Source organism: Scyliorhinus canicula, chromosome 10 (assembly GCF_902713615.1).
Source record: "Scyliorhinus canicula chromosome 10, sScyCan1.1, whole genome shotgun sequence".
NCBI lineage: Eukaryota > Metazoa > Chordata > Chondrichthyes > Carcharhiniformes > Scyliorhinidae > Scyliorhinus > Scyliorhinus canicula.
Window position 1 is genome coordinate 46,212,184 of NC_052155.1, and position 13,773 is coordinate 46,225,956.

The 13,773-nt window shown below is 42.6% G+C and overlaps 1 protein-coding gene across 2 annotated transcripts in view; it reads left to right on the forward strand.

Moving 5' to 3' along the window:
- oxsr1b (oxidative stress responsive kinase 1b) overlaps positions 1-13,773 on the forward strand; it is a 271,259-nt gene that overhangs the window by 63,134 nt on the left and 194,352 nt on the right. Inside the window, exon 3 of one of the 2 annotated variants that reach the window (XM_038808848.1) lies at positions 2,191-2,246. The exons of the other annotated variant lie outside the window; for it this stretch is intronic. Within the exon in view, the coding sequence (XP_038664776.1) occupies positions 2,191-2,246 (56 nt within the window). The remainder of the gene's footprint in view (positions 1-2,190; positions 2,247-13,773) is intronic. 2 annotated transcript variants of the gene reach the window in all.

The window sequence follows — 13,773 nt, forward strand, 5'->3', positions numbered from 1 at the left end:
CGTAGATGCAGTAAGGTTGTTCCCGATGGCAGTATAGTCCAGATCCAGGAGTCACAGTCTGAGGATATGGGGTAGACTGTTTCGGACTGCGATGAGGAGAAATTCCTTCACCCAGAGAGTGGTCAGCCTGTGGAATTCGCTAGCACAGAAAGCAGTTGAGGCCAAAGCATTGTATGTTTTCAAGAAGTTAGATATAGCTCTTGGGGCTAAAGGTATCCAAGGATATGGGAAGAAAGCGAGAAAGGGTTACTGAATTAGATGATCAGCTATGATCATAATGAATTGCGGAGCAGGTTTACATGGTCTACTCCTGCTCCCATGTTTCTGTGCTTCGATGAAGTGTAACCAGGTTGAGAAAATGGGAATTCCAGAGAAGTGTCACTGCAGACTTGAACAAGCCCAGGCAGTTTGTACTGACTGAAGTGATTTGGATATTCACGCCTGTATGTGTAGCACAGGAAAACTTTCTACATTAAAATTTGTAAAGGTTCCAAAATATTGCATGGAAAATTCTGTGACTTAAATTTGGGCAGAACTGTTGGTTAAAAGATGGAGGTATCAGAGATGACATTTGGAGGGAGCACGAATGCCACATTGGCCCATTCCTTGTTACGTGACGGAGTATATTTAAGAATGCACATGTTGCTCAGCATATTTTGGGTGCGTCTGTTCACTTTAGTCACGGATAATCAAATTGTAGGTATGAACATATTTTTGAATGTTCATAATTTGATATATTGCGAAGAGGTTGATCTCAAAGTGATAGAAACTATGCTACGGATCTGTCAACATCTGTTCAAAAGGCCAACAAAAGCAATATACTGTGGATGCTGGAAATTTATAATGAAACCAGAAAATGCTGGAAATATTCAGATGAGGCAACAATTGTAGAGAGATGAAAAGTTAAGATTTCCAGTTGATATTTTCGTTTGCATTTGACCACAAGCATGATCTGTTAATATAGAGTAATGACCTGAAATTGTTACCTCCGCATTGAGCGACACGGAGAATTAAAATAATTTGTGTGGTTATGTCTTCAGCTAAAGATTGTTCGATTGTAAGGCACTGGCATCTCTTCATTTCCAATCCCAATTGTCCTGCTATAGATTTCCAACATTTTATTCAGATTTCCACTATTTAAAGCTATCTATTTTTGTTTATTTTGCACTCTGGATTGTTGCAGAATGAACTCTTATTGATTGGGCCGATTGTTGCGGAATGAACTCCTATTGATTAGGCCAACTATCACAATTCATTCTGTGACTCTGCTCTGCTAGTAGCACTCAACGAGTTGGACATTTTCAAAATCATGGGGGCTGGATAAAGTAGATGGGGCAAGAAGTTCCCATTAGCAAAGAGGATACGGATTTAAAGCGATTGACAAAAGAACCGGAAGTGACATGAGGGAATTTTTTATTTACGGTTAGGAATGCACTGCCTGACTGTGTGATGGAATCTGATTCGATCATGACCTTAATAAAAGGAGGGCTAAAAGTGGGGGACTAGACCCGCTGAGCAGCTTTTGCAGAGTTGGAACAGATGTCAGTGAGTGGCCTCCTATTCTGTGATCATCATAATAATCTTTTTATTATTATCACAAGTAGGCTTACATTATCACTGCAATGAAGTTACTGTGAAAATCCTCTAGTCACCACATTCTGGCGCCTGTTCGGGCGCACAGAGGGAGAATTCAGAATGTCCAATTCACCTAAAGCATGTCTTTCAGGACTTGTGGGAGGAAACCGGAGCACCCGGAGGAAACCCACACCGACACCGGGAGAATATGCAGACTCCGCACAGTGACCCAAGCAGTGATTATGACCTCTTAGATCTACTCTTGATTTGAATACAACTAGGTTGAAATTTTAATGCAACCATGAAGGAGTTCTGCATTGTTAAATGTACTGTCCTTTAGATGAAGCATTAAACTCTGGCTTCGACTACCTGCTTGATAGACATAAATGATCTCTTGGATTTTTTTTCTAACTTGGTGTTCTTGGTTGACTCTATTTAAAAACAGGTTAAATGGTCACTCTTCAGTCCTGTTTTTGTGGCTTCTCTGTGTACCAATTGCTTACCATACTTGTCTACATAATAGTGACTACACTTCAAAATTAATTAATAGTTGAGACATTTTGGGACACGAGAGCCGCTAAATAAATGCTTGTATTTATTCTCTTTCTTCCAAAGGTGCTGACTGGAATCTGGTTCAGCAGGTGGCAGTTGCACTCCAGCACCGCATTCAAGTAACCATTATTTTTATATAATATAAAATTAAAAAAAGAAAGTGCTGCAAATAAGTGGGTCAGGCAGCATTTGTGGAAAGAAACAGTTATTGTTTTGGGTCGATGACCTTTCATCAGAACTCATGAGAAGTCCTGATGAAAGGTCAGTACCTGGAAGGTGATTCTATTTCTATCTCCACATGCTGCCAGACCTGCTGAGTATTTCTAGCATTTTCTGTTTCCATTTCAGATTTCCAGCATCCACAGTATTTTATTTTTGTGTTAAGAGTCCTTTTCCTTTAATTCCTCGTCCAATTTTCTTTTTGGCTCAAAGGTGGGTCAAGAAAGATCAAATTAATTGAAAGTGATAAGCTAATTGTAGTGTGAGGATGCACTAGGGAAGCGCAGAGCTTCAAAAGTGTTCAGCTGCACAATCGCCACACTTCCTTCCTAACTTTGTCCTCTTGCCTCTCATTCAATTTTCTGTGTTTTTGACTGCAGGATTTGTGGTACTGCTTCATAGTCACGGATCTTTCTTGATTTTAAGGAACATGAATTTTCTGTAAAGGCAGGCTTTTTTTTTGTCCCCCTCAGTCTGGGGGCTTGAGTCGCCCGTGTTTGGCTCGATGACTGCTACCCCGAATCCTGCCCGACTGGCTGGCTCACTCGCCACTCCCCTCGTGGCTGCTTTCACAAATGCGCCTGGCCCTGGTGGTGCTTCACACCTCACCTTGACTATCTCGCTGCACTACTAGCTGCCTGGCCATGGCCTGCCCAACCCTGGTCTTGGGGTCAAGTTGCCCCTACACTCCTTCACGATGACTTGGTTCTGAGTCCTGACTGCCTGGCTGGCTCACCATCTCCCTCATTTTTTTTCACAGAAAAGTTAGTTAAGTACACAAAGGAAATCTTCACCTTGACTGCTGTCACTCTCCCTCCTAGTCACCTCAATGGTCACCAGTGTTTTCCCACTCTGAGGGGACTCCATCAATCCAAGTCTGATGTTACTCTGGATTGCCTGCAGATATCAGACTCTGACTGGTGCCCACAGACACTGGCCGGCATACCCTCCCACAACCATTCTCATTCTCTTTCCCTCTCCTTGTCCCTCTCGTCATACTTTCATTTCAGGTTTTTTAGTTTTATTTTCTGTCATTATTCCTGTATTGCTCTCATGCAATGAAATATAATTCATCAGACTGTAAACTGAAATCCCTTGCTGGAGGAAAAGGAATCTGGCACTGCAAATAGTTGCAGTACTTGCAAATTGTCCACTGAAAGGTAGCCTTATCCATACTTGACTGGTTCAAATGTCTTAAACTATGAGCAGATTTGGTTATAATCCACAATTAGCAGAGATTGACATTGTCTCTAAGAGTGCTATACCATTGGAAAGGCAAAATATTTACGTTTGGGTTAAGCTTGCTATGTGTTTAGATCTGCACTTGAATTCACTCTATAATAGATTTAAACATGAGTCAAGGCAGTCCGATAATTATTCCAGTTTCTATTGGAAATACATCCACACCATAAAATTCTCCACGAGTTTATTGGTATCACTTTAAGCATCCGCTGTTGCAAATGGAAATACAACATGGATACTCGCTGATGTTTTGGCGATGAGTCAATTCATAGGAAATGTTCTCCGTTAGATTATTGTTTTTACTCTGAAATTAGCAAATAAGCTTCTTGAAATGTTCCATTTTGACCAAACGTTTGGTCATCTCTGAACATTTCCTGACGTAACTCTGTCTAATTTTGTTGGATAGCATTGCTCAGAAGCCATGGGGCATTTTACCTCATTAGAAATACATAAATACTTGTTGGACAGTAGAATAGGGGATACCAGTTTGAACTATCAAAAATAATTGGAACTAATGCCGAGCAGTTCTTTCAGAGTTGAACAATTGAACAAAAAGATATCCAAGTGGTATCCTTCATCAATTGTATTTATATTGGGAGTGTTACGACATCTGGGCTAGTTTGTGGTCAATTCCAGCCCCATGTGACCCGGAGTTGCAACACCATAAATTAACCAATAATTCTTATAAAAATATCCAAAGTCTGGACCTTGGCTGCCCAATAATCACAGTCAAGGTTACTGTTTATTTATAACCAGAACTATCATGATATATGCAGTAAATGCAACTGGTTGTACAACCATTTGGGCCAATTCATTGGCCACCACTCAATCAATCAAACAGAATCCCAACCCATTTCTCTGTCATGGATGCCGAGTCCCAACCCATTTCTCTGTCACTGATGCCAGCTGGTATGCAGCTTCTGTTCAAACCAACGCAGTCTTCTTGATTTTTCCTGCTTGAATTAAAGATGCAGGCTGCTTGCCTTAAAGTGAGATGCCCATTCATCATCATTTTTAAAAATTGTTTTTATTAAAGCTTTTTACAACCAAAATTTTAACTGACCCCCCCCCCCCCCCCCCGTATGCCCATTCATCATCGATGGATCAAAAATTTAACAGCAAAAGTAAAAAGGGCAAATAAGGAAATAAACAGGGACCAAATGAGAAGGACCCTTGCAGTACAAGAAAGACTTGTATCCATATTCCACCTTCATGACCACAAGATGTGCCAAAGTGCTTTACAGCCAATGAAGTACATTTTGAATTAGTTTTTTTAAATTTGGAGTGTCCAATTATTATTTTTTCAATTAATGGGCAATTTAGCTTGGCCAATCCACCTAGCCTGCATATTTTCTTTGTGAGATTGTGAGGGTGAGACCCACGCAGACATGGGGAGAATGTGCATACTCTACATAGTGACCCAGAGCCGGAATCGAACCTGGGACCATAGCGCCGTGAGGCAGCAGTGCTGACCACTGTGCCGGCCCTTGAATTGTAATTCTGTAGTCAGGTAGGAAACATGGCAGCCAAATTGTTCACATCAAGATCTCAAAAACAGCATTGTGATAAGATCTGTTTTTTGTGATGTTGATTGAGGGTTAAGTGTTGGTCAGGACACCAGGGATGACTCCTAGCTCCTCTTCTAAATAATGCTGTGGGATACTTGTATTCGCTTGTGAGGATAAGAATTTTAAAATCACATCTGATAGATGGCACCTCCAATAATGTAGTGTTCCCTCTGTAAAGCAATGGAGTCTTGCTTTTTTTTGATTTTTGTGCTCCAGTCCTGGAATGGAATTTGAACCCGCAAACTTTTGACTCCGAAGTGAGTGTGCTACAAACTGAGTCACAGCTGATTCACGGTATTGCATTTTACAATCTAAAGTCTTTAAAATCTGATATTCGGAGGAATCCGATGCTACATTGCAGAATGGCACTCCCCAAAAAAATGCGGTCATCAGATTTTCTGGATGCTCATGAGATTTGATCTTTGCTTAGGTAAGACATTAACTAACCACTATTGCCCTCTGTTCTCTAGAGTAGAGAAGGGGGAGTGGATTGATGATAGAGAAACAGCTAGAATTTATGTTATCTATTTATCTGGTTTCAGCAAACCAAGGCTTGGGACTCCCAAAGTATGCTCTGAATGGAATTCTTCCATCTAAGGGCGAGATGATGGGATTCAACCTCTGAGCTTTGGCAAGGGCTGCTCGGATCACCTGTATTTTGTTTTCTGATGAAAAGCCAATTCTAGAAAGATAGTCTGCCGCATTACTTTGTCTCTTGCCAGTTTTGCGCGATGATCCTTGCTGACACCTTGTTTGCAGGTCTGATGTCTACTTTGGAGATTCTGAAACCACATGCTGTCATTTGGTGAATTAATGCCTACAGTTGGTGTCACCATTTGCATGCATGGGTGCAGAAACACTGTACCTTCCTAATATGTAAGACTGGTAAGTTTCCTTGTGCTTGATAAGACCATACTACCTGTTTAGGTGCTGACCTGCATTTTATCTGAGTTGAGTGGGAAAATTGCTGCAGTGAAAGGTTGCTTCTCCCTATTCCATGAGTAACCAGAGCTGAATGCAAAATAATCAACAGTGTCCTGGAGTCAGTAAAAAGTTTCCATTTCCCGTACCTCTACCATTACTGTTCTATATTCTCTAACAATTGGAATTCTGGGGTCAGGGATGGAGATGTCAAACTCGACGATCAATTGCTATAAGCGCCCTGTTCTGCAACACCATCTCCCTTTTGTGCAGCTCACTCGAGCGCCTCCACACTTTGGACCTCATCACTTTAGTGATCACCCTAGAGCCTTTCTGATTGGATGAAAACGTGGAACTCTCCTTGCATCTTGGCTAACTGGCATTTCCCATATCTGGAGTATGTCGGATAACAGATTTTCCTGGATGATTAATCTGTGTGGTTTAACTATTGCTAGGAATGCCACAGATTATTCACTTGATCCTCATCTAGTACGACCAAGTTTGTCATGATTGAAATGCTTCAACTTTAAACTCTGTATATTCTCCTCTATACCTGAAACACAAGAAGAATAATCACCATTCTGTGTGCATTCTCTTGTACTTGGAAGTGCATGATAAAATAGGACTGAGAGAGCACGGCTTTGCCAAAGGGAAGTCATGTCTGACAAATCTGTTAGAGTTCCTCGAGGTGGTAACAAGGAAGTTAGACAAAGCAGAAACAGTGGATCTGATTTATTTCGATTTCCAAGGCAAAGTGCTGCATAGGAGACTGTTTTAAGAGCCCATGATGTTAAGGGCAAGATCCTGACATGAATCGAGGATTGGCTGACTGGCAGAGGCCGAGAGTGGGGATAAAGGAGCCTTTTTCAGGATGGCAGCCGGTGACTGGTATGCCTCGTGTCGGTGCTGGGACCACAACTTTTCACAAAATACATTAATGATCTGGAAGAAAGAACTGAAGGCACTGTTGCTAAGTTTGCAGACGATACAAAGATCTGTAGAGGGACAGGTAGTATTGAGGAAGCAGGGGGGTTGCAGAAGGATTTGGACAGGCTGGGAGAATGGGCAAAGGGACCAGCACGATGGTGCAGTGGTTAGCACTGCTGCATCACGGCGGCGAGGTTCCAGGTTCGATCCAAGCTCTGGGTCACTGTCCGTGTGGAGTTTGAAAATTTTCCCTGTGTTTGCGTGGGTTTCGACCCCACTCAAAGATGTGCGGTGTAGGTGGATAGGCTACACTAAATTGCCCCTCAATTGGAAAAAATGAATTGGGTACTCTAAATTTATATTTTAAAAAAGAGTCTGGGCAAAGAAGTGGCGGATGGAATACAATGTGGAAATGTGTGAGGTTATGCACTTTGGAAGGAGGGATGGAGACATAGACTATTTTTTAAATGGAAAAATGCTTAGGAAATCAGAAGCACAAAGGGACTTGGGAGTCCTTGTTCACGATTCTCTTAAGGTTAACGTGCAGGTTCAGTCAGCAGTTGGGAAATGCAATGTTAGCATTTATGTCGAGAGGGCTAGAATACAAGACCAGGGATGTACTTCTGAGGTTGTATGAGGCTTTGGTCAGACCCCATTTGGAGTATTGTGAGCAGTTTTGGAGCCTGTATCTAAGGAAGGATGTGCTAACCTTGGAAAGGGTCCAGAGGAGGTCCACAAGAATGATCCCTGGAATGAAGAGCTTGTTCTATGAGGAACAGTTGAGGACTCGAGGTCTTTACTCATTGGAGTTTAGAAGGATGAGGGGTGATCTTATTGAAACTTACAGAATACTGCGAGGCCTGGATAGCATGGATGTGGAGAGGATGATTCCACTTGTAGAGAAAAACTGGAGGCAGAGGACCCGATCTCAGACTCGAAGGACGATCCTTCAAAACTGAGATGGAAAGGAATTTCTTCAGCCAGAGGGTGGTGAACCTGTGGAACTCGTCGCAGAAGGTTGCGGAGGCCAAATCATTGAGTTTCTTTAGGATGGAGATAGATAGGTTCTTGATCAATAAGAGAATCGGGGGTAATGGGGAGAAGGCAGAAGAATGGAAATGAGAAAAATATCAGCCATGATTGAATGGTGAAGCAGACTCGATGGGCTGAGTGGCCTAATTCTGCTCTGTCTTTATGGTCTTAAGGTCTCTTCTCTTAACCTATCCAGTTTTAACCAGAGAATCACCTACAGTCGTTCTCTCTTAACTCCTCCACTGTCTGTAAATTGACAGCTCATTTCACATCCAGTACTACATTTGCAGTAGTTTCTTCCAACTAAAGTTCAGGCAGACCAACGCCATTGTTTGCAATCCCTACCACAATCTCTGTTCCCTCATCATACACCTTTTTACACCCCATTCCAAATCTCTCCCTGACAGCTGTCTGAGATGGAACCAGAATGTGTGCGACCTTGGTGTCATGGAATAACGTAAGAAATAGGAGCAGGAGTAGACCATGTGGCTCATGGAGTCATTCAATACGATCATGGCTGATCTTGGACTTCAATTCAATTTTCCCGGCGACTCCCCATTTTCCTTAATTGCCTGAGAGCCCAAAAGTCTCTTTATCGGGCTTTGAATATACTCAACAGTGGAGCATCCACAACACTCTGGGGTAGAATTCAAGGATTCACAACCCTTTGAGTGAAGAAATTTCTCCTCCTCTCGATTCTAAGTGATTGGCCCCTTCTACTGAGACCGTAAACTGTGTATTGGGTACCCCAACCAACAAAAACAATCTCTCAGCATTCAGCTTCACAATTTTGCAGATTTCAATGAGATCACCTTTCATTCTCTTCTTTTTTTTAAAAATATAAATTTAGAGTACCCGACTTCATTTTTTTCCAATTAAGGCGCAATTTAGCGTGGCCAATCCACCTACCTTGCACATCTTTGGGTTGTGGGGGTGAAACCCACGCAAACTCGGAGAATGTAAAAACTCCACACGGACAGTGACCCAGAGCCGGGATCGAACCAGGCACCTTGGTGCTGTGAGGCAGCAGTGCTAACCACTGCACCACCGTGCTGCCCACTTCTCATTCTCTTCTAAACTCCAAGGAGTGTAAGCCCAATTTACTCAGCTGCTCATCATAGGACAACCCCCACACTCCAGAGTCCAATTTAGTGAACATTCACTTTACCGCCTCCATTGCTTCCTAAAATGTGGAGACCAAAACTGCGCGTATGTTTTCAGATGCGGGTCCCCAAAACCTGCACAACTGTGGCAAGACTTGTTTATTATTCTGCTCTGATCCCCTTGCAATAAATTTAACATGTAACCCCGAGATGCGTTTCCGAACACGCGCCTATCGGATTGCCTATTTCCATCTCTGAAACATTACCTGACTCCTCCACTGCCTCTGCTCATCATCTTCATTACTTTTAGTTTTGACTTCAACACATTCCTGGCTGTCCGATCATCTTCCTTCCACAACCAGCTTTTATATAATCCTAAACTGTGAAACCTGATTCTGTTCACAATCCTGTGTGTGGCCGCTGATCTATTTTGGCTTCTGGTTAAGTGACATTTTTGTTTTGTCAAATCTCCCCCACATTTACAAATCATTCCATGGTCCTTCTTTTCCCCATCTGTGTGAACTCCTCCAGCCCTACAATCCCACAGATATCTTCATTCCCCCGATTCTGGCCTCCTGAGTATCCGCGTGTTCATTGGGGGCCTGGCTTTCAATTGTCAAGTTCCTTGAATTCCCTCTTGAAACCTTTTCACGTGTCTCCCTCTTTCTTGTCTTTGAGCGCTGAGGAAAGCTACCCTTTACGCCAGATGACCAAAAAGGTAGTTAAATTATTCTTGTGTGGCTTTGTGTCAAATTTTGTTTGATGTTCCTGTGAAGTGCCCAAGGACCTTTTGCAATGTGAAAGGTGCTATATAAATGGAAGTTATTGTTGTATGCACCACTGCTAATAGAAGTAAACTTGTCCACAATAGTAATTTGGACATTCTGAATTCTCCCTCAGTGTACCCGAACAGGTGCAGGAGTGTGGCGACTAGGGGCTTTTCACAGTAACTTCATTGCCGTATTAATGTAAGCCTACTTGTGACAATAATAAAGATTATTATTATTATTATCTTCAACTTGCTAAATCATCTTCTCTACCACAATGCATCAGATCACATGGGCTCGGTCAACGGGGATCTGTGATGTAGGAAGATACGTGGAAGGAAAGAAGACCTTTGAAAGAAAGGCATTAGTGCTTAGGAAATAGGAAATTGTGTGGAATTGTTCGATGGAATGCTGGACTCTATAGCTAAAATCGGGTAAGAAAGTCTGATGATATTTGACTAGAAGTCTTGATCACTGAAACACAAAAAAAGGCCTAGGGGTGGTATAGAAAGCAGAGACAGTCCAGTAGGAAAGTCTGGAGAATCAATTTCTCTCTCTTGATATAGGGGATTGAGAGGAGTCCCTATTAAAGTATGTAAGACAGTGTAGAAAATGTTAATCTAAAACTGAAATTTTGCAAAGGCGTTCATATAGATAACTACAATTGAGAACTACAATTGGGAACTGTTGCTAGGACATTCTTGGTCACGGGTACATGATGCAATTTGGATTTCTGGACAGTGCAATCGAGGAACAATCTGAGATTAATTTGAATTGGATCCCATAGGGTCATTCTGAATGAGTAAACTGAATGGCTTTCCTTATTCATATCTAGCTCGTGATCTCATTCTTTTGCCAGCACCACCTCTGTAATTGGAGTTTATCAGCATTTCTTTTTGAGGGAATTTCCTGCTGGGAGCCGATGCTTTCCACCAAAACAATGGATGTCTTTCTTTTGTGAATTGATTGTTCGTTCGACTCATAGCCCCAAACAGAAAACCAATTTCCTTTTGTTTCCGATTCAGCTCCTGTTTATCTTTAAATGGAGCATGAAATTATAATTTGAGTTGAAGCCTCGGCACCTCTACTCATTAAAAGTTTCCAACACTGAGCTGCATAATCTCAATCAATATTGAGCAGAATGAAAGAAAGGCTCCTGTTTGTGAGGTACTTTGACTCCAAATTACTTTGACTCCAGTCAATTGTTTAATTTGCTTGACTCAAAAGTAACTTAAAAAATATCGCCATTGCAGTGCATTTCTCTTGTCTTTTAAAAAATCCTTTAAGGAAATGGCAGAGATTACTTTCAGTGTAATTTTTCCTGTGTTTTTCTCCATTTAAAGGTGGCATGTGAGAGGTATCACATGAGCAATTGTTATGCTATGTCAAAGATGAATCCTGAAGCAATTGCCAGTGTTTTTTTAAAACTTTGTTTTTCTTAAGGTGTTGATCCACATTATGAAGTTCCATGGGCACTGACTACCACCCCTGGTATTCAACAGAATAGCCGTAAAATACTACCTAAAGATTGGTACAGGTGCTAGTGTTTAAGAGGCTATTGAGTAAATCCAGACAAGAAATGTATGAGCTGTTGAGATTGGTGATGGGAGGTGAAGTACAAATATCAAAACCAATGAGTGCACTTCATTTATTTTTGTAGATATTTGAGCCCCATTTGGAAAAGATGCAAGTCCTGCAATGCCCCCCCCCCCCGCCACCCCAAAACCTTGTGCATGCAGTAAATAAATTGGAGATTTGGATTTCGGGTTTATTATCACGTATATCGAGGTATAGTGAAAAGTATTCTTCTGTGTAGAGTGCAGACAGATTGCTGCATACATGAAAAAACATAGGACATATGATAGATACACAATGTAAATACATCGACACAGACATCGGATGAATCATATGGAGTGTAGTAATACTCGGTAGAGAATATGCGTGGAGAGATCAGTTCAGTCTATAAGAGGATCATTCACGAGTCTGGTAATAGCGGGGAAGAAGCTATTTTTGAAACTGTTAGTGTGTGTTCTCAGACTTTTCCATTTCCTGCCTGATGGAAGAGAATAACCCGGATGGGAGGAAACTTTGATTATGCTGCCCGCTTTCACAATGCAGCGGGAGGTTTGACAGAGTCAATGGAGGAGATGGGTTGGCGTGATGGACGGCTATGTTCGCAATCTCTGTAGTTTCTTATGGTCTTGGGCCGAGCAGTTGCCATACCAGGCTGTGATGTGGCCAAATAGGATGCTCTCTATGGTACATCTGTAAAAATTGGTTAGAGTCAAAGTGGACATGCCAAATTTCCTTAGTTTGCTGAGGAAATATAGAACAAAGAAAATTACAGCACAGGAACAGGCCCTTCGGCCCTCCCAGCCTGCGCCGGTCCAGATCCTTTATCTAAACCTGTCTCCTATTTTCCAAGGTCTACTTCCTCCTCTGCACCCTCTCTAAAGCATCCACATCCTTCTGGTAGTGTGGCGACCAGAACTGCACGCAGTATTCCAAATGTGGCCTAACCAAAGTCCTATACAACTGTAACCTGACCTGCCGACTCTTGTACTCGATACCCCGTCCGATGAAGGCAAGCATGCTGTATGCCTTCTTGACCACTCTATCAACCTGCGTTGCCACCTTCAGGATACAATGGACCTGAACTCCCAGATCTCTCTGTACATCAATTTTCCCCAGTACTCTTCCATTGACCATATAGTCCGCTCTTGAATTTGATCTTCCAAAATGCATCACCTCGCATTTGCCTGGATTGAACACCATCTGCCATTTCTCTGCCCAACTCTCCAATCTATCTATAGGTGCTGTTGTGCTTTCTTGGTCGTAGCATCGACGTGGGTGGACCAAGCCAGATTGTTGGTGATGTGCACACCTAGAAATTTGAAGCTGTCAACCATCTCCACCTTGGTACCATTGATGCAGACAGGGGTGTGTGCGATACTCCACTTCCTGGGTTTTCTCCGGGTGCTCTGGTTTCCTCCCACAAGTCCCGAAAGATGCGCTGTTTGGTAATTTGGACATTCTGAATTCTCCCTCTGTGTACCCGAGCAGGTGCCGGAATGTGGCATCAGGTGTGAATCAAGGTTGGGGAGACGATTTACGAGCTTGAGGGCATAGTTGTTCACCGGGGCTACTAGATTGTTCGCCAGTGAACCATAACCAGTAATATAGCGACTATTAGTGTTGGCAATACCCGCAAGAATTGAAATGGCGGTGCCCCTGGCCCTACCTTTAAAACAGGAGTGGAAGACCTGCCCCACTGAATTCTCATGCAGCCATGCCTGGTCATTTACATCCTATAAAAACACGTCAGAGTTTAGATTCTTAAGATGGGCAAAAACCCTAGACCACTTTACTGGGCCATTCGCACTTCGGACATTCTAGGTTACCAAGCAAATTGGGAGCTCACCCACCGCTCCGCAGCCTGGAGTCAGCCATTTCCAAGGAAGAGTACCAGGCAAAGGATCTCGGAAGTTGACGAGACCCACCAAGCTGGCTCCCTAGCCAAGTTATGCGATCTGATAGAAAAGGACTTGCAAACAATGCCAGTCAACTTGCATTGAAACCCTTCCCTCCCCAATCCCATAATGCCTCTTTTGTAATACTAATTAATAATACTCTAACCCTAAACCCCCAATTTAAAAATCCTCACGCACTATATGCACAAAGCTCATATTCACCAACCGTTTGCAAAGTGCTGCAGTAAACCCTAATTCCGTTATTCATAAAGGCCCACCTTCTCAACCTTGCCCCTTGTCTGAGGTGTGGTGGTCCTCCGGTTAAATCACCACCAGTCAGCTCTCCGCAGAAGGGGTCATCATTAGCCGAGAGACTGTTTCATCCCCCTCCTCACCA